This window comes from Rattus norvegicus, chromosome 14 (genome assembly GCF_021556685.1).
Source record: "Rattus norvegicus strain SHRSP/BbbUtx chromosome 14, alternate assembly SHRSP_T2T, whole genome shotgun sequence".
NCBI lineage: Eukaryota > Metazoa > Chordata > Mammalia > Rodentia > Muridae > Rattus > Rattus norvegicus.
The window spans coordinates 63939129-63962555 of NC_141547.1; the positions used below are offsets into that span (position 1 = coordinate 63939129).

Here is a 23427-nt window from a genome sequence, read left to right on the forward strand (position 1 = left end):
CCTTTTAAAGTCATTTTCTAAATTTTCTATACCTTGATGGTAGGACATAGAAAGCAGTTGTCTGAATATCTTAGTGAGAATGTAGACAATGTGAGGAGTTCTTTCTGGTACAAGAAGGATGTTTATGTAGGCTTCCTCCTTTATAACCATCCAAGTTTCCCTGAGGATAAAGGTTTCTTAGATACAAATATGCAAATATGTTGAACCCTAAATTTGAGATTAATCTAACGTATGTTATACTCTCTAAAATTTATCTCATTTATCTGAGACAACATTGAAATACATCCTAAACTTTCCTTCATCTGTTTAATAAATGATAATTCAAAGGCACATTGTAATAGCGTCTAATGGAGTATATATAATATAACTGCTCTAACTTAAATATGTCATTAATGCTTGATCAGAGACTCCAATATTGGGTACATAAGCAGATATTGAATGACATGATCGAGGGATACAGTGTCAGGGCTGTGAGGGTGGAGGGTTGCCATATGAAGATATCTCCTTTCTTAAGTGACCAGCTACTCCCCAACTCCCATTTATCTACATTTTCTGATTAGTTTCTAAAATGTAGAACTTTCCGATGAAAATTTCAATTCAGTACCTAATCTAATAATGCCAAGAAACCCTTTGTGAACCAAACCATGTTAACTAAGGAAAGTGTATGTCTGGGCTTCTTCTCGAGACCTCCATTTTGTAGCATAAGCCAGCATGAATGGGAAGGAAGGATCGTGCAAGTCTTCTCTTCAGACTGTGGTCTCCACAAGACAGGAGAAACAAGTGCATCAGGAGAGGTTTCGGTGTAATCCAACTCTTTTTTCCCCTGCTCTGGGAGATTTGGGAACGTAATGGAAGAATGTGCTGACTTGATTAAAGAAAGTAGACAATGATCAAAGCACATTACATACCTGAGTGAAAATCTCATAATGACAGGGCCAGTGAGACAGTTCAGAAGACTAAGGGACTTGTTGACAAGCCTGATGCCTGCACTTAGTCTCAGACCCACATAATAGAAGAGAACTGACTCCATCAAGTTGTTAGTTGAAGTCCAGAGGTATGCCTTGCCATGCTGGTATAAATGTGTGTGTGCATGCACGCATGCACACATACACACACACACACACACACACACACACACACACATACACACACACACATCACTCAAAGTAATTAAATGATTATATAAATAAACAAATGTAATTTAGAAGATTAAAATCTTGGGGGTTGGGGATTTAGCTCAGTGGTAGAGCGCTTGCCTAGCAAGCGCAAGGCCCTGGGTTCGGTCCTCAGCTCCCCCCCACACCAAAAAAAAAAAGAAGATTAAAATCTTGCAATGAAACTTTTTTAATAAGTACTAGATAATAACTGCATATTTTAAAGAATGGAGCTTAACACACATAAAACAAAACAAGGGCCTTGCTACTCTACCATGTGTGATGCCTATGTGATAAGTAGCTCGGAAGCTTGTTAATGGCTCAGAATGTCTTCACTCCACATATCCTAAGCCAGAATCTGCATTTTACCATCTTCCGGTGCTTCGTGTGCCCATTAATGTCTGGGGAACATTGGCTTCGGTGTATGTCATGTGCTTGTTTCTAACAGCCTCGGTAGACTATGCTTAGAGCAACAGTTTGATCAGACAGCAGACTTTCAGGGAGCCTTCAATATCACCAGTGGAACCAAGGAACAACAACCTCATAAAAGTTTGCTCTCACTGAAGCCGAACAGAGCAGTTAATATGGTCATGGTGACATATTTAGCACTGAATCCATAGTGCTAACTTCTGTACCTGGTGAGCTAAACAGGATGCATCACACAGGCAATGTATTCATTTGGTAATCAGTAGTTTGCCTTATTATAGCCAGTAAATTGTTAAACCCTGGACAGCTGATAAGATTATTTGCTTTCCCACTTTTTTTTCAATATTGTGCTGAGCCTTTAGTATAAATTGAATAGAGTGACCTTTGGGGACTCTATAAAATTGACTGCATTCCCTAAGATTCTTTGGTTTCGATTACCATACATTTTTCTTTTGATATTGGGTCTCCGCCATTCCACTCTCCCATCTCTCGTTCTGATGATACCGTCCGCAGCACTCCAACAGGTTACTAATGAGGATCTGACCATGGGCATGTGTGCTCCCAGTCAGGACTTCATGTCAAGTATAAGAACAATGTGTAAATTACCCAAAGCAAATTGAATCACAAAGTTGATTGCAAAATGCTGAGTGATTTGGGGCCCAGTGATGGAAACTGTGTTCTAGGTTGCCGGATCTTGAGTTTGTGAGATGGATAAGTCAATTAGTGGCTCCTCAGTTTATTAGCAACTTAATTGTCAGAATGTAATGAAACTTCTGAACTGCAACAACTCATTAGAAGCAATGAAACATGTGACTTTTCTTTTTCTAGAATATTCAGTGAGCTGTATTTTCCCCCCAAAGACATCTTGAAAATAAAATGAACAATTAAGTGTAATTTTTTTTAATCTTTGAAGCAGGAAGAGATTTAAATTCCCTCCCTAGAAAAATGCTCAGTAAAGGTTAAGTTCATTCAAAAAAAAATAAGCCTCGGCTCTAATTCTGTCCTGTGTTTGTTATGTCACCTGTATTGAAACTTTAATCTTTTCAAGGCTCTGTCCTGTTTGTAGAATAGCACAATAATGATTATCGAAGGAATTAATGTGTAGATAGAGGGAACAGCAGCGTGTAGAGTATAAAAATAATCTTATCACATGTCACAAGGTCTTTTGTCTTTATCTCAAGATAACTTAGATTTTAGTTTTGTAGATTAGGTATTATTAATGAGCACGTAGACCCTGTATGATCGGTCATACATCAGGTGGCTATATCTTGGTGGCATCTTGTACCTTGTATATATGGATTGTTTCTGAATATCAGGTTTCTTGTAAATGGTGACTGATTCTACATGACCTCCATGGGAGTTGACTCTGATGACTGTACCAAAAGCTCAAAGATGAATCTGGGTGCTCCTTTTGTACTTTATTATCCCTATGGCTAACAAAGAAAATCTTGATAGTGTTAAGAATAGAGAGCTATTAAAAAGTCCCGGATGGTGATTAAAACTTTAATTCATATTTTAATAGCAGTAATTATTTCCCAAAGTCCACAGCCCTAAAGAACAGTAGACTATGGAAAGAGTACTTCATCTTCAACTAAAAGTGAGAGTAGTATCAAGTATCCATCTACTCTCCTGGTTTCCTTTTCTACTTTTTATTTTTCTTTTCCTCCATATTATCATTACTTAGCCTTTTTTGACCTTAGTTAAACAAATAATTTTGTTGGCTTGTGAATGAATGAATGAATGAATGAATGAATATAGGCTAAGATAACATTTCACTGTAAAGCTGTGTGCCTTTTCTCCCTCACTTGCTTGATACCTTCCTTCTAAAAGGCATTGCCTCAGCTGGATGAAAGAGGAGACAGAAGATTTGGGCACATAAGATAGGACATTAGCCTGGGGTCAGCTTTGCTGTATACTGTGGTCCTTGTATTTTGATTGAGACAAAGTATCTCTATATATTTAAGGGTTAAGTGTGACAGTATATTATGCCTATATAATAGACCTTTTATTAGGGACTTTAAGTAAAATATCTACCATATTTATTGAAGACTGTGTCCCTGAATCATATTCTTAAATAAGACAAATTATTTCTTCCTTTATCATCCTCAAAAACGACTTTTCAGATGTATATTTTTCTGTTATATTTCCTATGAATCATTGGTTCCTGCTTTGTTTTAAAAATAATATTTTTACCCTCGGTGGGGTGTTCTGAACTGAAGGTACTATCTGTGGGCCTTTTATTCCCTGAATCCTACCACACTGATAAAGATTGCGTCTTAGGTAATAGATCAAGTCTTTATGCTCTATCACTTCCTGCGCTTTCTTTGGGATGTTTGTTCTTTGTTGATGATGTAACATTTTGAACATTCTTTGGAATCGGAAATATTTCTATGGAGGTCTGCGACAAACTTTGTGCATAGCATCACATTCTGTAACCAAATAACTACCTCTATCTGACAGTGCCAAGTTCAGCAGCCCCAAATGACTTTCCAAATGACACAAACTTCTACATGATAAAAGTAGAACTTAATCTCATTCGTCTAAGGCAAAATCCCATAAGACTTCCAATCTATGTCTTGTAATTATTCACAGTGGACATGATATTGATGAGGAGAGCATTGAAACGAGAGGCCTTGGGTTAATGTTTGAAGAATATTGAATGTTCTTCCAGGGACAAATTGAGCAGCAATTGATGCTTTAGTGGCATCTAACTATTTTACTATTAATTACTAAAGCCTGATGTTTTTACACTATGCCTGGAGGTGAAAGGATCCACTCTGGGGCCAGCCAAGTCTAGCTGATAGCATCAGATCTTTGAGCCCTGAGTGAACAGATTACAGCTGCTGGCTGGCTATACCAAGAGTATCGGGAAGTTTGTCTATCACTATTGCTCCCAGCTGAGTCACTAAGGATTCAGAGAATAGAGACAGGCACAGTGGGGACTCTGCTGTGCCATGGCATTTGCTAGAGTCTCATACACTTTCTATTACTGTTGTTACAAAGCTTGGTATTTTCCACTTGCTGTCACGAAGTTTTATGAGCAAGAAATAAATTCAACCCAACTCTAAGTATAATCCAAATTCAGTAAGTATTTTTAACAATTTAATCTGAAAGGCATGCCATCATGTTTGTGGTTGTAAAAATACTTCTTATACAGATTCTCCTGGGTGTCCTTTGATTTTCACACCCAACTTAAGTAGGCTGTCTGGTCTATGGGACCTGATGTTATTTTTGTTTTGTTTTGGTTGTTTCTGTTGCTCTTTCTTACAAGCCATTTAATTTGATATTAGCTGTGAAAGGTCTTGGTTGGTAGGTGTCCCTATCCCACACCAGAGGTCTGATCTACTTAGAGAAATTGTAGGTCTCCAAATAAGATTAGGACAAATAAATGAGCTCTACTTGTACAGGTTCCAAGATATGTTGCAGTATCTATAATTTTTTTAGACATGTGGGGGTTTCTGGGTATCCTGAAGCAGTACAGGTGGACCTTATCTATTGGCAAACTTTGTTTGCTTGAGCTCATGATAGGAACACTCATTTTCCTCTCTCCTCAAAGGCACTACCATTTAGTCTTTTATAGGAGTGATTCTCAGTCCTCGCTCCCAGTAGAATTCCACCTGGGAAGCTTTAAAAATACTAACTCCCACTTGCAAAAGGTACTGATTTAATTGCTCTGGAATAGGGCTAAAGCATAAATATTTTTAAAGTGCATACATGATTCTATTGAATAGCCAGTATTGAAAATTACTGCTCTCCAGCTACCTTTCATTTCATATAAAAGATAGTAGCAAACTGTTCTGAGTCAAGTCCTTGTAGTACCAATTATATTTTCAACTTTAAGTGCTTCTAAGCTATCTCAGTGTGAAGTCTTTCCTAAGAAAACTATTCACGCTTTGCTTTTATAATTAAATCTGATTTTTAAATATGTTTGGCTTTTCTTAACTGTGAGTAGCGTTCATATTGCTTTAGCCATTCTTTTATTCTTCACAGTTGTTTATCATGTTTATAGTAATTTATGTTGTCAGTCACTGCTCTCTTTTCTTGCTCAAAATAAGCTCTCTGAGGGAAGGGTTTTATTTATTTTGTTCATTGCTATATTCCCAGTATCAAGTCTGCTTGGTACATAGTGAAGTCTCAATCAGTAATTGTTAATGTTGTTCAGAATCAGTTTGATGTGCACATCACAATAGCTAGCTCTAAGGTGCATATTGTCTATTGGAAAATACAGATTTAGATGCATAATTTGGTAATTATGCTCTACTATTTCTTTGGAAGTCAATATATTGAGATTTTTTCCATCAATGATATTTTAAATGACGTTGAGTCTTAAAGAAGGAAAATAGCACTACAAGAAATAGATACTTCTTCAGTGTTACTTTCTCTTATTCTCCTGGGAAGCAACAGGGTCTATTGGCAAAACTAACCACCATACTGGCCTAGATCAGAACAAATGCAGACATAGATCAATTGAGAGTTGATCTTACAGAAGTTTGCTCAGCACTCTCAATGTCTTTCTTCCTGATTCCTATGCAATAGTATTGCATGATTTGACTCCTCACTCTCCCTGTGTGTTGCTTGTCTGTTACACATCCTGGTATTATGGAAATGACTAAAGGATAAGTGGTTAAATTAACCAATTTCTCCTTTTGTTGTTTTGTAACTCTAAATTCTTATCCAGATTGGCCTGGCTCACTCTTGTTATCTCCCATGCTACTACAGGGAAATGTGTTTTTTAAGCCCTTATATCAAATTCACTGAAAAAAAAAGTTATGGATGTTATAGGCCAGTTTGTCTAAACAGCAGTGTCTCATGCTGCCTCACGATGCACGCTCCCAGCATATGCATACAAATCACCAGTAACCACAAAGGAGGCTGCATTTAGAACTAACTCAGTGGAAAGTGTTTAAAGATTCTTCATGAAAGGTGCACTCAGTGTGGCATTAAAAGGAAGCTCAATATCTAAATCCTAGGAGATTGCAAACTTATTCAGAAGCTTCGGAAAAGTAAACCGCATGTAGAATTGTTAGATGTGAAATCATTGAGAAAATGAAGCTCTCATATTGTATTTATTTGGCAACTATTTATTGACAACCCACTCGTCTATGCAGAGCACTTTAGTAGGGTAGGAAAGTTGCTCAAGAAGTCTCAGATCCAATCTCAGCTCTAATGGTTTCTGCTCTCTTGGGGAAGGGCCAGGGACAGCACAGAGGATTACCAGGAAGCACACTTTGATTTCCTTTACCCCAGATGGCCCCACAGAGGACAGGCTTACTTCTGAATAGCTTGCAGCTACCCTGAAACCATTTTTGTTCATTCTATGCTATTGCTGGTATAGCACAGTAATCAGATCATGTGACACTGTCTGCTTCTTAGTGTACCCAACCTGAAATGCCACATAGATCCAGGTGCTGGGATCTGCAGCTGCATAATCGCATCCATATCCCGTGGTGCTCAGTCTTTGTGAACGAGTAACATTGACCTTTTTGATGATGCTGTCTAAGCAGTTTTTTTAGGCAGAAAATGTACTATCATATATAGAATAAAGATTGCTTACATCGTCACTCCAAAAAAGTACTGTCTCTCTCCTTGATTCATATAGTCTGCTAATTTGACACAAGAAAGCCTTGTAAGTTATTTACAGCCACCTCCTTTCTGAAGATCTGGTGCTGATGTCCAGACTGATTAGGGCTCATGGGTGATTGCCGGTTACAGTTTTTGACTATTGAAATGAAAACTTTATAAAGTTAATTTTTTATTCATTGAAGTTCTCATCTTGGGATTTATAAATTTATTACCACTTATTACTTCAACTGCTCTCTCTTCCCTTCCTTCCTTCCTTCTTCTTTCTCCCTTTCTTGCTCCCTCTCTTTCTTTCTCACTCCTATGCAGACTTTCATCAGTTGGGAATTGATCTTGAAGAAGTTGGCCCAATGCTTCTCCTATGTAATAACATGGACTGACTTAACATTATGTTCTTGCCATCTGTTGTCTGTATGTTGTTACATTCTAGTATTGTGGAAGCCATTAAAAATGACTGCTTAAATTACTTGATTTCTCCTTTTGTTGTTTTGTAATTGTTGAATCCTTACCCGTTTTGGTTTTGCCCACTCATTATTTTCAATGCTTTTACTCTGCTGACATTGATATAGATACCTGGATTTAGTGATCCACAATGGACTTCGGAATTCTTCGTTTCTGTTCACAGGGCACCTGTTATTCAAACAAAGAATCTGGAAAGTTTGAGAGGTCTAGAAGATCTGGGTTTGTGCAAAACTACCTTACAAAGGAGAACATGTTTAAGGTCAGCTTTGACACGGGGGTAGCGGGAACAAATGAAGGAAATGGAAAGAACGTTCTAGCAGAAGAACAATCACGTTCACTAGGAGTAAAGACGGGTTATGAAGTAACATGAGCCAGCAATAACAGTGAGAAGCAATTTTAAAGTGATTCTCTCTTTCCACATGAAGGATACATTTTCCTTGGAGTATAAGTGCATGGATGTCTTATCTTTCGATATGATAGATCTTATCTTATCTTCTGATATGAAGATAGACTAGGATAGCACAAATTTACCTCCTATTCCTAAAAAATTTTCTCTTCCATAAAATTTCAATAAGGAACATGCAAGTCATATTATATTAAATGTGTTTAGCTTGATATCCAAGTCTGCTTCCCATTAGACATGTGAGTTTAGACTAATAACAGGGTTAAATGGATAATTTAAGTGAAACAGTGCACATATGCTAATTATTTCAGCATGAGCTACATAAGAAGCATTCAGTAAAATCAGCTGCTACAGCTAAAGTTGCCAGCACAAGACCTACACAAGATCAAGCCAGCTAACATTCCTAAATGATTGGGGAGGGATATACAGTGCTTTACTCCTAGATGAAGATTCATGCTTTACTCCTAGATGAGGATCCATTGACAGTTGATGACTACAGTTGGGTTGGGGTGTGACCCCCTGGTAGGTTGCCCATGCACCATTGGATGATTTTACATTTATGCACATACAGACTGCCTCTGTGAGTTATTAAAAAAGAAACAAGAGGCCATGCTCTTGGGAAAGTGTAGCAAAAGAGTTGAGGGTGAGTATGATCAAAATATGTTGCATACGGAGATGAAATTCTAAGAGGATAAATAAAAGTACTATAATTAAAAATAATCTGTTCTTTCTTGATGCTTTAAATAAGTAGCATCCATCCAAGAGAATTATGACACTAAAATTATAACTAGAATTATATTAACACTAGAATCAAAACAGAAAAAAATTAGCTGTAAGACAATGATCAGTATCTTATAATTACTTTTAGCGACAGATTATTTTGTATTTTGGTTTAATCACAAAGATTTGAAAAAACTGAAATGTTTGTGTCTCCAGGCTCACACTGTACTCTCTCACTTTGCTGTTTTCTTTCTTCTTTTTTAAATCCCGAGACAAACCCCAAATGACTCAGTCATAGGGCTAATGCAGTGGCAATGTCTCCTCCGTTCATTTATAAGCTAAATAATTCACTGGAATTGTTGCTTTCTAAAACACACAAGCCTTTAAATCCAGTGACATAATGCCATAACAGACACCAAAGTGATATTCACTATTGATTCTTACAGCGACTATACTAATGACCGCTGCTCCACAGAACACCAATTTAAAGTCCCTGGATAAGATGAATCTACATCCACCACTCAGAGAAGACCCTTTTGTGCAGTGATACAGGTGATCCTGATTGACTGTATCAATATTTTATTCTCTTCTGGTCTTTTCAATCTCTGGTATTCCAAAGGGAGTAGATTATATATTTATATGGCATGATTTTCACTTCATAAAATCATTCTGTTTCTTTTAAGATGTTTGCAAATTGGAAGCTTGGTGATGTGTTCTAATTTCTGCCCACAAACAGGGCTGAAATGGAGTCAACTCTGTACTTAAAGGGGTCATTACATTTTTTTTCTAGGGATACCAAGTCCATGGGGGCAATTTCAGAAGTAGCCCCTCTGGATCCCTAACTGTCCATATTTCCTTCTTCCCCATCAAGAATATATTGGCTGCTTGCCTGGACCATCATCTGGTATGCTTGAGATGAATGCAAACTAATTTTAAATCATAGTCGAAGATAAACACTATTAAGAAGATAAATATGCTGGGGGAGGGCGGCGGTGGAAATTGCAGAGAAAAGTAAAAACAGAAGAAGAATGAAATGTCACAATATATTTTGGCTGTTCTGAAAAGTTCTTATTCATTTAATTAGCCATATCCAATATGCTTGGGGTCTTTTTTATTATCTGCACTAAACCTCACAGCTTCCTACATGCAAGTCAAGCTCTCTACCATTCAGCTGCCCTCCCAGTTCTATAGGCCAAGTATCCTAACACTAATCAAACAGGTCTCTCAGAGATGTTGTTTTAGATAGAATATGAACAAGCAAAATCACTAAGATACACAATGAGCTATAGAGACAAGTGTCAAAAGAGTCATAGGCTAGGGGAGGTGGCAAGAGTGTGGCTAGGATCACGGGGAAGTCCTCGCTGAGAGAGTCTATTTGAGTGAAGAAAGGGAAAAGAGGGTAGTATATGTGGCCACCTGGCAGGAGAGCTTCATAGGGATAGGAAACATCAAGTGCAAAGGCCTCAGGAGTGAATCCCTGGTGACCGTGGACAAGAATTCAAGCAGGTAAATGGTGGCATTGATGCTGATATGATGCTACCATAGAAAAGGATAACCACGCACCTCATTTATCCTGTGATGCCGTTGGTCAGTCTTGTGAGGCTGTTCACCATGGTTTGGGTAATAAATCATTTGGTGAACATCTAGCTAGTATGTAAACCCTTTGGATTTGGGTTTTTTTGGGGGGGCAGGTATCTGAAGGGGCATGGACAGGAACGGGCAAGGAAAGGGGTGAGATTTGACCGATTTCCATCATAGTTACTTAGTCTTCTGTGTTGACAAGGGAGGATGGTCATTCTTGATTGTGCCATGCATCCAGATTTGAGCATCTTCACTGGAGGCTGTGCAGATGCTAGCACTGAGAAAGGAAGCATCTGTTCTCCTAGTTTGCTGTCTGGTGTCATTGAACTTTCTGCAATGACACTTTCCTTCATTTACATCCACGGTCAAAAGCAATGCTGCCTCGCTGGCTCTTCTCAGGTCTATCGAGCTTCCTGCCACCACTCAGTTCCTTTTTCCTCCTACTGTGAGAAACAGATATGAAATGTCACTTCTCTGTTTGTCCTCTTAAGTAGCTCATTCTGCCCACACCAACCATTCTACTGAACTTCTGTATTTACACTTTGATTCCTACAACGGCTTTAGAATAATGAATTCCACATGTTCCCTACATGCTTATTAACTCATGAATATTGTGATATAAGTTAATAAGTTAGTGTGGAATCTAAGTACAGATGTGAATATGAATTTTATGCTTGCTTAAATAGGGCCATATGTATTCATGGGAATTAAATGGATTCCTACACATCTAAATATAACCATGCAGAAAAAAAATCTTTAGATTTCCCTGTATTTTATTTTCACTCAAATTTTATTTCATCTTTGAAAGAATTAACCTTAGTTCTTTATCATTGCATTCCCTGGTTGAAATGAGTAACTGAGGCAAAGAGTGTAAAATGCTGATTATATATTGTTTATATTATTATCCAGTCAACTATAAGTAACTATGCAGGAACAGACTAGAGAATGACATATATATATACATATATATATGAATATATATGAGACTAGATACTGTTCTTAAAATGTGCACTTGTTATATACATATATGTACATATATATACACATACATATATATGCATACAAGGATTCTAAGGGGGTTATTATAAATGTATATTAATGGTCTGTATGCATACCCAGATAATGAATTTAAAATTTGTATTCTTTCCCTTGGCCCTTAAATTTTAGTACTTTAGCACCCAGGAGAAGTTGTTGGCTCTAAGGATAAATGGCAATAAGTAAACCCTTGATGTCTCTATAAAATATGAAAACACACTGAAGTATTTTATAATGTATGCTGTAAACTAAGGAGGTCTGTTTGAAATTACTGTCTGTTACTTGCATATGCTTGTGGGGTTTTTAATGTCCTTTCTTTTTTTCTTTGCTTTCATGTGTCACTACCTTGTTCTAAGCTCTGTATTCCACATGAAAACAGACGTGAGGAGGATATTTTAGGGACTCTGATTACATGATGGGGAAAGGTCTAGGACGCCCCTATGCTGGCTATGTGGAGATCTTACCTGTTTCTTGTTGATTGTCTGAAAAAGGAGGGAGGTCAGCTGTTGATGTCCCTGCTTGGAGAAGGAAGAAATTCCACAGTGGATTGTGACAGTACAGGCAGGGAAAGAAGAAAGTGGCTGGAAAAGAGTTGTTTAAAGACAGTCAACACACCTCACTCTCCTTCCCACCAAGTGGCCTCTGGGAGCTCAAACACTAAAACAAGAAGGAGTGTCTGCTCTGACTAGAGGGAACTGTGTGTGTGGGTGAGGGGAGGGGCTTAGTCTAGATTGCTGTCTTTTAATTTCATTTCAGTACACGACGACGACAACAACAACAACAACAACAACAACACATCTTATTTTTCTTTACTTTGGATGAAGCTTCTTCCAAACCCTGGAATGTTATGCATCAAATCCAAAATTCATACACGCAGAATTGGTTGTTGTTATTGTTGTCTACGAAGTCACATATCAACTTTGTGCATGAAGAGAGATTCAGGTGAGGGTACCTATAATCAATTGGATTCCTCGTTTGAGTTTTCAAATCTACCGTAAAAGTCACTTTTCTATTTACTTATTTGAACTCTTGGTAGGATGTAGTGGAATGAATGATAATCCAAAATAGTGGATAATCCAAAATGTCATTTATATTTGGCGTTGGAATACACTACCAGATGTTACTCTAGCAGATTTCCCTTCCTAATTAGGCCTCACTTAAAGTAGAAGTTAATTTCATCTTCATTAGCTGTTTCCAAATCAGCAGGATAGGGCAAGGAAGAGGCCTAGGGCATGCTGGGTACTTGGGGGAAGCTGGCCCCGAGTGGAAAGCCAGTGGTAGATTGTGCACATAGGAAGAAATTCAAATGTGGGTAATCAAGATGATGGGTGTGTACCCTGGAAATGCTTCTGAGAACCAGCTTGAAGAATTCTCAAGTTGCATTGATACTTTTTCTCTTATTAATCATAAATTCAGAAGAAGAAAAAGGCGCTCTGTAGCAGAAATGAGGCAGAATACCTGAAACGTTGCACAGAAAAAATAGAGACACTGGAAGGTTAAGTAACCTCTCACCCAGATTGATCTTTGAGTCAACAGTTCCTAAGAAACTGAAATTGATTAATGAGTGATAAGAAGACCCCCCCACTCCAGTTTCCTTCTTATTGATGATTTGAATAATGAGGAAGCCAGAATTCTCATGGCCTAATTCACATTAAGAGAGCTAAGATAATGAAGCTGTGATTAAATGGCTATTAAACTATTTTTATCAAACAGAGATCAAGCGAGTGTGAGAATCTGGGGATGCAGAGTGTAATTGCAATTCTACAAGATGCAGAAAAAATTACTATCATAAGCAGGGCACGGTCCTTCCATAATAGGCTGCATTTAGAAACCTTTGGGATGCCACATGCGGTTTTCCTCTGTGTTTCTCCCTCCAGGTGTCTGTTAGCAGCCGAGTCCTTCATCTTCTCATTGATTGGGTGGATTTATTTGCTCTCTAGGGTATGTGGCAGGATGAGCTGAATGCACTGTGTGCCCAACCACCATGTCTTCCTTCTTTAGCAGTTGGAAGGTCCTTTTGCTACTTTGCGCAAAGCAAGCCATCCCAGTTCAGTCCTGGAGTCTGGGATTTTAATCTTTAGCTGATTGTTACGGACCCAGAGGAACATGGTCTACCTTCTTCTGCTGTGCCATTTGGATTATGTCACACTCAATGCACATGTCACTTCAGGACACTGGAGTCTCAAAGAGCAGCGATGAGTCTCCACATTCTGTTGACTGTTCAAAACCATTATTTATTAATGATGAGGCATGGCCTAAGAATCGTTGCAGATTCTAGAGTTTGGCTTGTCAGTGTAAAAGCCAGTATATCATCTGTCACTGGAAATTCTTTACACCTGGAGTGAGGTTTTGTTGCTCTGCCTCCTTTCTTCCTGGAGAGCCCTTGGAGAGTGGAGTTTTACAGACTCACAGACCTTTATTTAGGTCAGAAAAGTAGCAGCAGAATTGTACTGTGGAAGAAAAAGCCAAGGTTGAACCCCCCCCCCGCCCTCTGTCCCCCGTTTCCACCCCGGCCCAGAAATGCCCTTGATAGCTTCAGAGAAACTATGGAGACGCCAGTTGACCTAGGCTTTCCTGTCTCTTTTGCTGCAAGGAATCCAATGGGAGATGGTGATCTCCACACAACTAGTGTTGATTGACTCTTGTTCTCCATTCTCTACTTTTCAATCCTTTAGACCAGTGATTCTCAACCTCCCCAATGCTGCGACCATTTAGTACAGTTCCTTGCCTTGTGGTGACCCCAACCAGAAAAATATTTCCTTGCTACTTTATAACAGTAAATTTACTACTGTTAGGAACTGTAAATACCCAATCTACAGGATATCTGCTATGCGACCCCCAAAGAAGTCTCCATCCACAGATGGAGAGCTACTCTTTTGGCTAGAGCCAAGAAATACTCCGTTTTATAACATTGTAATTTCGAGCAACTGGAGAGCAGGGCAAAGGCCAAGGCTGTGTCACCTTGCAATGTCACCAGACTCACTCATGCACTGCCATCCTCTGTTACGTGTGAACGGACATGTGCTCGTAGGCTGCTATGCTTCATCTGTGGTGACTTTGATTTATTTGCTCTGTAAATTGGGACCAGAGCAATAATGGAAAGTGACATTAATTGTTTAACAGAGTCCTCTTTGTCACATCTATTGCTTCTCTGGAACGGTGACTAGTGAAACTCACACATACCTAATTGAAATTGCCACAGTGAGGGACAGCATCCACTCAACTTTCCATGTAAGAATATTTGTTATCTTTGATAGAGAGGCAGATCATTAGGCTCTCATAATTAATAAAAAAGTTTGGCATCATAACATTCATTCTCCCAAAATTCAGCATAACCATTATGGTCTTGGAGCACACAGGGACAGTACACATACTTAATGCGCAGTCTTAGTTGACACAGTCTAAAAATGGCTGGTCTTACTGGCATGTCCTGGTTGGATCATAGCCTTCTCCACGTGAGCATCTCAGCAACACACATTTTCTGTGTTCGCCTCCGTTTTGCAAGCCCCCCTCCCATTGTGCTTTCAGGAAAAAGGAGAATTAAAATAGTTGGTGGTTTAATCAGATCTTGTAAATTAATTCTGACATTATCAAGCCCCGATATTTCTGCCACTGTATGGGGTATACATTCACCCGTGCTTATTAAAGAAATCCACGAAAAACTAGTTAATTTAAGTGTTCTTTGTCATTTAGACTTGACTGGAATTATCAGAGTTTGTTTACACGAGGGGTAGAGCTGAGTCGCTATTGCTACTGTATTCTGTAATTGAAAGCAAAAAGCAGCTTTGTAGGACCACTGGAAAGCCAAACCCAAATTTTAAATCAGGGTAAACAAAATGATTCATTTATTTGTAAACATTCTTAACAATTTTTCCTGAGTTCTCTTCCGAATGCAGCAAACTGAACCATCTTGAAAATGAGATAGGTGTTCACGAAAAGTGTTCAGTTGAATGAAAGTGCATCCATGTCTACTTTGCATGTGCACTTGAGATGTCTCCGAAGATTATGTTATTAGAAAATACTGCCACTTATAGTAATGCAAATGTCATTATTTTGACAAGAATTGGTAGAATATTTTATTTCAATACAATTTTATGGAGAAAAGTTTATGATTTGCAATTGTTTTTGATTTTTGCCATGCGGTGGTAATTAGAATGTAGGGATACTCAAAATGAAGTCATGAGAATTTTTGGATACTAGATTATGACAGAAGGCAGAAGAAAGGAAAATGTTTTACTGTTTTGGTTATCGGGAGTGTATGGGGAGACACAGAGGAGCTGGGGAACCTAAGGCTGTTGGCTTGTGTTTATTCGTTGTCACCGTGCACTGTGGATTTTGATGGATGTTTAGTTGATGGAAGTTAATGTGCCCTTTGAAAGGGACTGTGAAGTTCTGGTTGGATTTCTCCATTAGAAGTTAAGATTCAATCCATTTGTCACACTGTAATGTGCCCAAAGTACATGACTATAGTCTCAAATTCAGGGACAGTAGGGACATGCCACATGCAAATATTAATACCCACAGAGAATAAAATGGCTCTTTGCACCTCTTGAACCTAAAGAAAACAAAGTCTGTCATTTGACTTCCAGATAGAAAGTGATCAGTAACAAGGGAAAACATTTTTTTTCTTGTGAAAATAGAATGTCTAAGTGATAAGGCTCTGCCTAATTTCTCTAGTAATACAATTTGATTTTCTGATTAGCTGTCTTTTTCTGTGATTCTTGTAATTTTGTCAGGTCAATTAACTAGAGTTCAGTGCTAGTGAGACAGGAAGTGTGGGCATCGCCAGCTTCATTAGATGTCAGCAACTTAGGTGCATTTTGTAATAGAATCATGTGGGATAATTTAGCCATATTGTGAAGGTCATAGCTTATAGAATTTGACAAAAAAGAAAAAGGAAAATGGAAAAAGGAGCCTTTGAAAACAGGTTAACTTGGACAAACAATGTAGACTGTTAAAAGAAAGAAAGAAAGAAAGAAAGAAAGAAAGAAAAGAAAGAAAGAGAGAAAAAGAGGAAGAAAGAAAGTGATGTACACCTTCTCTGTGGGTGCCAATAAATACCACCAATGACTTATTCAACTAGCCATTGACTATCTCTTCCATGTGCCCACCACTGTGGCTGATTGATTACTTGCAGAGTCAAGAACACATTGTAATATTAACAGATACAGACATTCCAGTTCTTTTACAGATACCCCAACCTAATATTATCTCATATAATTTGTTCATAGCCTGTTTTACTTTCCTGTAGAGGGAAAAGTTCAGTCTCATTATTATCTTCAGTCCTTACAATATCCCCCAAAGACTAAGGCATTCACCAACATCTATGGAAGACACAATTCGAGGATTAGCTTTGTGTGAGCATATGTGAAAATGAGTTCATGCAGAAGTTACAATGCATTGCAGAAACCTACTATAAACCATCTCATGCTGGAGTTATACTTCTGGCACAAAAGATGAGTCTAGTTAAGATACATTGCAGAGGAAAGTTTCCCCTTAGCAACTAACTTCATAGCAAGAAGCCCAGGTATTACAGAGCACAAACCTGAAGAATTGAGAGTCAAGCTAAAGAAGTTAAGAGAAAGAGCAGCTTTGCTCTGAAAGGTCCAAAGTTTGGGTTTTGGAGACAAGAGAGCTATAGTATGGTAGAAGGATCCAGTAGGCAGAGATTTATGACTTAAGTTTGGAGAGATGTCAAGGAGAGAAGTAAATGGTTCAAGAGTGCACAGTGATGAGATTATAATTGAAATCACAAAAGTGTGTAGATTCCCTTAGTATATACTGTTCAAATTTCTGATGGTGTTCAAGCACAAATTTATCTAAATATTTGGAGTGGCATACTGTGTGGGAGATCTAGGAATTGTATATGAAGATTAGATGATGCTTAAAATTCTCTCAAAGCTTAAGATTTCCTGAGTTAGAAACAGAAGACATACGATATAAGAACGACTATATTACAACAGAAGTTTATGCAGCAGTATTAAGAATTGACCTAGCAGATTGCCAAACCAGACAGCTCCAAGATCAGTAGATATATTTGGTAATCATATAATTCAGACTAAACATGAGTTAAAAGTTTGAGGAAGATGCATCCTTTGTGTTGTGCTTGGGCATTGAAGATTTCTCATACAGACTCCTCACCTGACAGGACATGTTCAGGCTCTGCTGATCAATCATGGTGTCTACTTCCTCATGTCAACCCACTCATGTCTTCTGTAATTTTTTTCTGCTTCTGCAGAAGATAGATGAAGAGAATGAGGCAAACTTGCTAGCGGTCCTCACAGAGACACTGGACAGTCTCCCGGTGGATGAAGACGGATTGCCCTCATTTGATGCACTGACAGATGGAGACGTGACCACTGACAACGAGGCCAGTCCTTCCTCCATGCCTGACGGCACCCCTCCCCCTCAGGAGGCAGAAGAGCCGTCTCTAGTAAGAACCCTTCCTACTGCTTAACTGTGGTCAGAGTTGCCTCTGGCTGCCCAATGCATGACTATGGTATAGGAACAGTCAGGTTTCGATTGTTAATTCTGACCAAAGTGGGGAAAAAACATCCACAACCTTCCCTAGATTTGCCTATTTTGTAATTCTCTATTAAAAATGTATATTTCTTACATGGTATAATGAAAATTATTTACTAAAACAATTTTTCACTATTTTTCTGTATGTGATTGTATGTCTTAGAATTATTAAAGTTCATGGTAAAAGCTTACAGTATAGGTCTAGAAAGAAAAGGCTAAACATTTGCCCGTGATTTTTAAAACCTTATATCAAAATGATTCAATTTTTTTTCAATTTAAGATGAATATGTCATTGATTTTTTTGATTTGTCAAAGTTTTATGCTTTTTAAATTGAAATAGAATTTTATTAATCTCCTCATTTTTCTACCACTCCTCCAGCCCTTCCTAGTATGTCCCTCTTAACCTCCCCATGCTCACCATTCTCAAATTTATAGCCTCTTTTTCCATTATTATTGTTGCATACATATATGCATATGTTTGTAAATGTATGCACAAATATGTAAATACAACCGGCCATGTCTGGTTTTTGTTGTTGTTGTTGTTGTTTATTTATATGGTTTCAGCATATGCAGAACTTTTTAGTGGTTACACACTGTTTTTGGTATGGGGATAACTATGATTTATTGGGCAGTACAACATGGTGAAATATTTAGTTTTTTTCCTTCCATGTTTTTGCTGTTAATGGATTGTAAAATAATGTTTACCTGTCTTTACATATGATTCTAAAAATAGAATTGCAAAGTCAGGCACTATGCTGTAGCTTACGCCTTTCAATCAACATTTCTTATGAAGATGGAAAAACAGTAGCTCTTCTGCAGCCCAGGTTACTAAATCTGTGGTAGGCAATGGAGAGTAAATTTGTTGGCCATGAGAAGTGACTTTTACTTTCAACAAAATGCTTGACCAGAATTTTATTAGTTCTGAGTACAGTTTGTCTCCTCATCTATGATAGCCATTCGTCATTTGCCATAAATCTCATGGAAGAGCAATGCTGTGTAAATTATTGAATGCCATTGTTCTAACATTAATAAAACACTCCGGCATGCTATTTGGAGGTTGATTCTCTCAAATCGTTAAGTCTGAAGGAACTCTACATGAACATATGGAGATCTGCTTGCTTCCTCTTTGTAGTCTAAGATGTCTGCTCTTGAGGAAAAACATTACACGTGTCTCTTGCTCCCCATGCCTTCCGTGTGTCACTGGCTCTATGGTCTAGTATACTAATTCCTGAATGAGGATTCGCATCTGTACAGTTTGTTCAGTTGGGTCAAAGATATCCTGCATGTCAGAGCAGGGTGGCTCTTGAGAGTGACTCATACCAATGAAGAAATTGGGGTGCTAAAATAGTAAGTGGTAAAGCCAGGCATTGTAGTGCATACCTCTGATCCAGGTGCTCAGGGAGCTGAGGGAGAAGCATGCCTATTTGGAGTCTTGTTTGGGCTGCATACCGGGGCTCTGACTCCAAAATCAAAGACACAAACAGAAGAAGAAATACTTAGCTCTTGTTGTAACCTATATCTGGGCTGTTGAACAGCATTCTGCTTACAAACCCTTTCTTACCTTTCTCACTCCAGTGATAGCCACTGCCCTAATCCACATATTTCTTTAATCCCATAAGTTTATATATTTAGTTATGAAACATGATAAAGACACTGTTGTCATTGGTTATCATGTGAACTTGATGAGCCTAGAGAAGAAGGCTTAGTTTCTAATCTCTGCCCCTAAAGGCTTTGGTGGGCCAGGCAGCCTGGTATTGCTTGGACATCTTCTTAGGAATGATGGTGTCATTATTCTATGTAAAAATTATTTAAATTTTAAGGATTGTGATGTCAGGTTTCAAAGAAGAGAAAAGAATCGATTTTCCTAGGTAGTACCATAGTCCTCAAATCGTTTCTTTTAAATGAAACTATTTCCTTTATCATTCTTGTGGTAAAGTGTGGTATAGTTAAAAAAGAAACATAATTAATTCTTTTCAAGTTTTAGTTACTAATTCAAAGCTTAGAAGATGTATAACTTTTCTTGCTTTCCCTTTTCCTGGTATGTGTCTAGCTTAAGAAGCTCTTACTGGCGCCAGCCAACACTCAGCTCAGCTACAATGAATGCAGCGGTCTTAGCACTCAGAACCATGCAAACCACACCCACAGGATCAGAACAAACCCTGCCATTGTTAAGGTGCGCATGCAAGCATTTCAATACAGGGGAGAGAAGGGGTGGGGCAGGGGGAGTTGCATGAATCTGTGTATCAGACCTAAAGTTCCTGTTTTAATTTAACCAGGATTGGCAGCTGCCCCTAGAGGGGAAGCAGATACGAAGTAGTGGGTCTCCAAATATGGTATTGGGGCACAGAAAAACTAGGATGAGTTCCCCTCTGTGTTGTTTTACTGATTACTGGAATGAGTGATTCCTTTCCCAATTGATTAGTACATGAAGTGGTCTGCCCTACAACACAATTTACTGGTAGGCTGGTAGCTGTGGTCTATGGATGACTTTAAGATGCAGGGTGGCTGTTCTGCCAGCTGTTTAACCTGAGAAAGACTGTTTTGGATTCACTGAGAAAGATTCCTCTCTGCCATTAATTGCAGAAAAGGCTGTCAGTGACATAAGTCAGTTAGCGGGCTGTATTAAACAATGTTTGTCTTGCCATTCGCTGTGAGCGAAAGCGGAGCGTTAAGGGGTACTTAAGAGAGTTGTGAATACTGGGCTTCAGCAGTCAGCGGTAAATTAAGGTTTAAAGCAGCTCTTTTTTTCCTTTCCTCACAGTAAAGGCGCTGTAGGGTCTTGTTAGTTACATGTTGCTGAGTAGGAACATCGGGATGTAGGGGAAATGAAATAAAAAGCTGCATAAATGACATTTAGGAATTTTAAATGTAATTTTCTTCCTTGTTCTGCAAACAATTATTCACAGCTCATAGATCCAGTACACTTAGACGGAGTACTTCACCAAAAAAAAAAAAAAATCTCATCTCTTCAGAAAACCTATATCCATTCTGATAAGGTTCACTTCACTAATTTTAGCTTTCTCTCTGCCTTGTTTTTTAAGACCGAGAATTCATGGAGCAATAAAGCAAAGAGCATTTGTCAACAGCAAAAGCCACAAAGACGTCCCTGCTCAGAGCTTCTCAAGTATCTGACCACAAACGATGACCCTCCTCACACCAAACCCACAGAGAACAGAAACAGCAGCAGAGACAAATGTGCTTCCAAAAAGAAGTCCCATACACAACCGCAGTCGCAACATGCTCAAGGTAAGCCAGGCCAGGAACAGGGCAGCCAGCAGGGGCGCTGAACGCAGGGGGGAGGTTTGAGCACACGGACCCTGTACTTCCGGTGTGAAGGTCTTCCACCGACACAGATTGATCGCATCCTATTCAGCTGAAGGGCAGCAGCATGAGGAACATGCTCTGAATACACCTGCACTGTTAGCTGGGTGAAGCGGGGCGGCAGAGATTACAAAAAAACCTTTGAGGTTTATACACATCTGGATTGCGGGAGATCACTGACTGTTACGTGCGATCGTTGGCCAATTCTTTATGGGACTCTTTGATTTTCCCTTTCCAGTCATGGAACAAAATGAGACCCTGGAGATCTCCTCCATCTACCTTGAGCAGTAGTAAATAGCATCATGTAGTCTCTCTGACTAAGTGCCTTGTTTTACTTTTTAAGATCAACTGCTATGCTCACAGATTTTTACTTTGCATAGAAGAATTTAGAACTTTCTGATTTACTCCGCCTTTCATATTTAGAAAATATTACGTAGATTAAACAAAACATCTGGGCGGATCTTTATTAGTCCCGTATGTAGCCAGGAGGCTGAGGCTTCCAAGGCAGATTCGGTGATTTGGGGAAAATCTCTTTTGGCAGACACAGCTTCCTCTCTCACCTCTTCCCCTTCTAAATAGGAAGCATAGAGTTTGATGAAAGTTAATTGTTGCTTTAAAACATGCCAGCTTCTGCTTGCTACCTGGAATTATGTCATAGAAGCAGACATACTCTGTAGTGCTATAAACATGCCTCTCTTGTGTTTCCCGTTCTCTAAGCTACAGCTTCAGGGTAGTAAGTAGTTCCTGTCTTGTTTGAAGCATGATCATTTCATGGATGTATGCTGCTGCTTTTGATGATGTTGATGTTCTTGTTGTCGATGATGATGATGATTACAATGATGATGATGATGATTTTGATAAGGATTTTTTCCATGGGGTTTGTAATTCCTCTGCCTTCCTACCTTAAAGTACTTTCAGGAATTTCCTTGAATATTTTCAACTCACTCTCCATTAGTTATGTTTGTTTATTTGTTTGTTTTTTCCTTCCTGAATGTGTCAAATTTCCTATTCATCTCCGACTGTCATTTTGTGTCAAATTTCCTGATCCTGTTCATCTCTGTTACTTTGGAGAACTAAATGTCACTAAATGGACCAAATGCCCTTACAGCTTTCTCTGCAAGGATTGGCCCCTGGATCATACTCTCCATCACTTGTGTGTTGGTTTTGTTTTGGTAGACGAATTGTTGATGTTGGAGGCCTAGGAAAAGGAGCCCACTGAACTTAATCCAGTGATCGAGAGAAGAGTTCATTGGGTTCCTCCTGACCAGTTCCCTGTCATCCATTCATTTCCTGGTGCTGAATTGAGTTTCAGGCTCTTTGAAATCCCATGCTCAGGAATCTGGTCAATAAGCGTGTAGTTTAAAACTCTCTCTCTCTCTCTCTCTCTCTCTCTCTCTCTCTCTCTCTCTCTCTCTCTCTCTGTGTGTGTGTGTGTGTCTTATATTCTTTTTTCTTAAAGTTCACCTACTATTAAATATTACTGTAAACTTTTACAAACCACGGCATTGAACAATTGAATAGGTTCTGGAAAATGGATTCTCTGAAGGAGACCAGCTATATGCAGATTCTTTTTTAAAAGTAAAAATCTGTGGTAAGTCCAAGTCCTAAAAGGCTCATCACAGAACAAAGCCTGCTGATTCAAACAAAAAAGAAATGCTGTAGTTATTAGAAACCTGGGAGAAATGAGCCTGGCATGCTCTTAATAACCAATATGTGCTTACTCTCCAAGATAAGTTATTCAAAGTTAGAAAGTAGAAATCACACGAACAGGCAGAGCTCATTTGATGAGAGTAGTTAGGTGACTTTCTTCCTGTGTTGGTGTGTATTTGACTCGGCTTTTGGTCTGTTCATTATTATACAGTGGCGTCATTCACTTTTTAGTTCCTCATGATAATTCCCTAGCTGATAGTGTGTGCCGAGTATCGTTCATTCACTCACCCATACATGTAGATGCTATTCAAATATAGCATCTTCACAAAGGATAATGTGAGGGTCCTAGCATCCTGTGGTCAGGCAGTGCTTGAAATAGCACCAGTGACATTCCCTGTAGATGAACTCCGTGGTCCTCATGAGATAGTCTGTGTGATCCAATGTCAAGTCAGGGTTCCAGTCTGAGGGTGGCTGCAGGACTGTACCCTTTGCACAGGAACTTAGCTCTTCTGGCATTGAGCATCCCTGTGGCTAGTTCTTTCCCTCTGTTGCCTTAGGCTTCCCTTTACCTAT

The 23427-nt window shown here is 38.8% G+C and overlaps 1 protein-coding gene across 7 annotated transcripts in view; it reads left to right on the plus strand.

Annotated features, from left to right (window-relative positions):
- Positions 1–23427, plus strand: part of Ppargc1a (PPARG coactivator 1 alpha) — a 655952-nt gene that overhangs the window by 596407 nt on the left and 36118 nt on the right. For all 7 annotated transcript variants that reach the window (XM_087584412.1, XM_087584411.1, NM_031347.1 and 4 more), the window contains 3 exon segments: positions 17600–17794; positions 19934–20056; positions 20925–21129. In XM_087584412.1, coding sequence (XP_087440538.1) covers positions 17600–17794; positions 19934–20056; positions 20925–21129 — 523 coding nt within the window.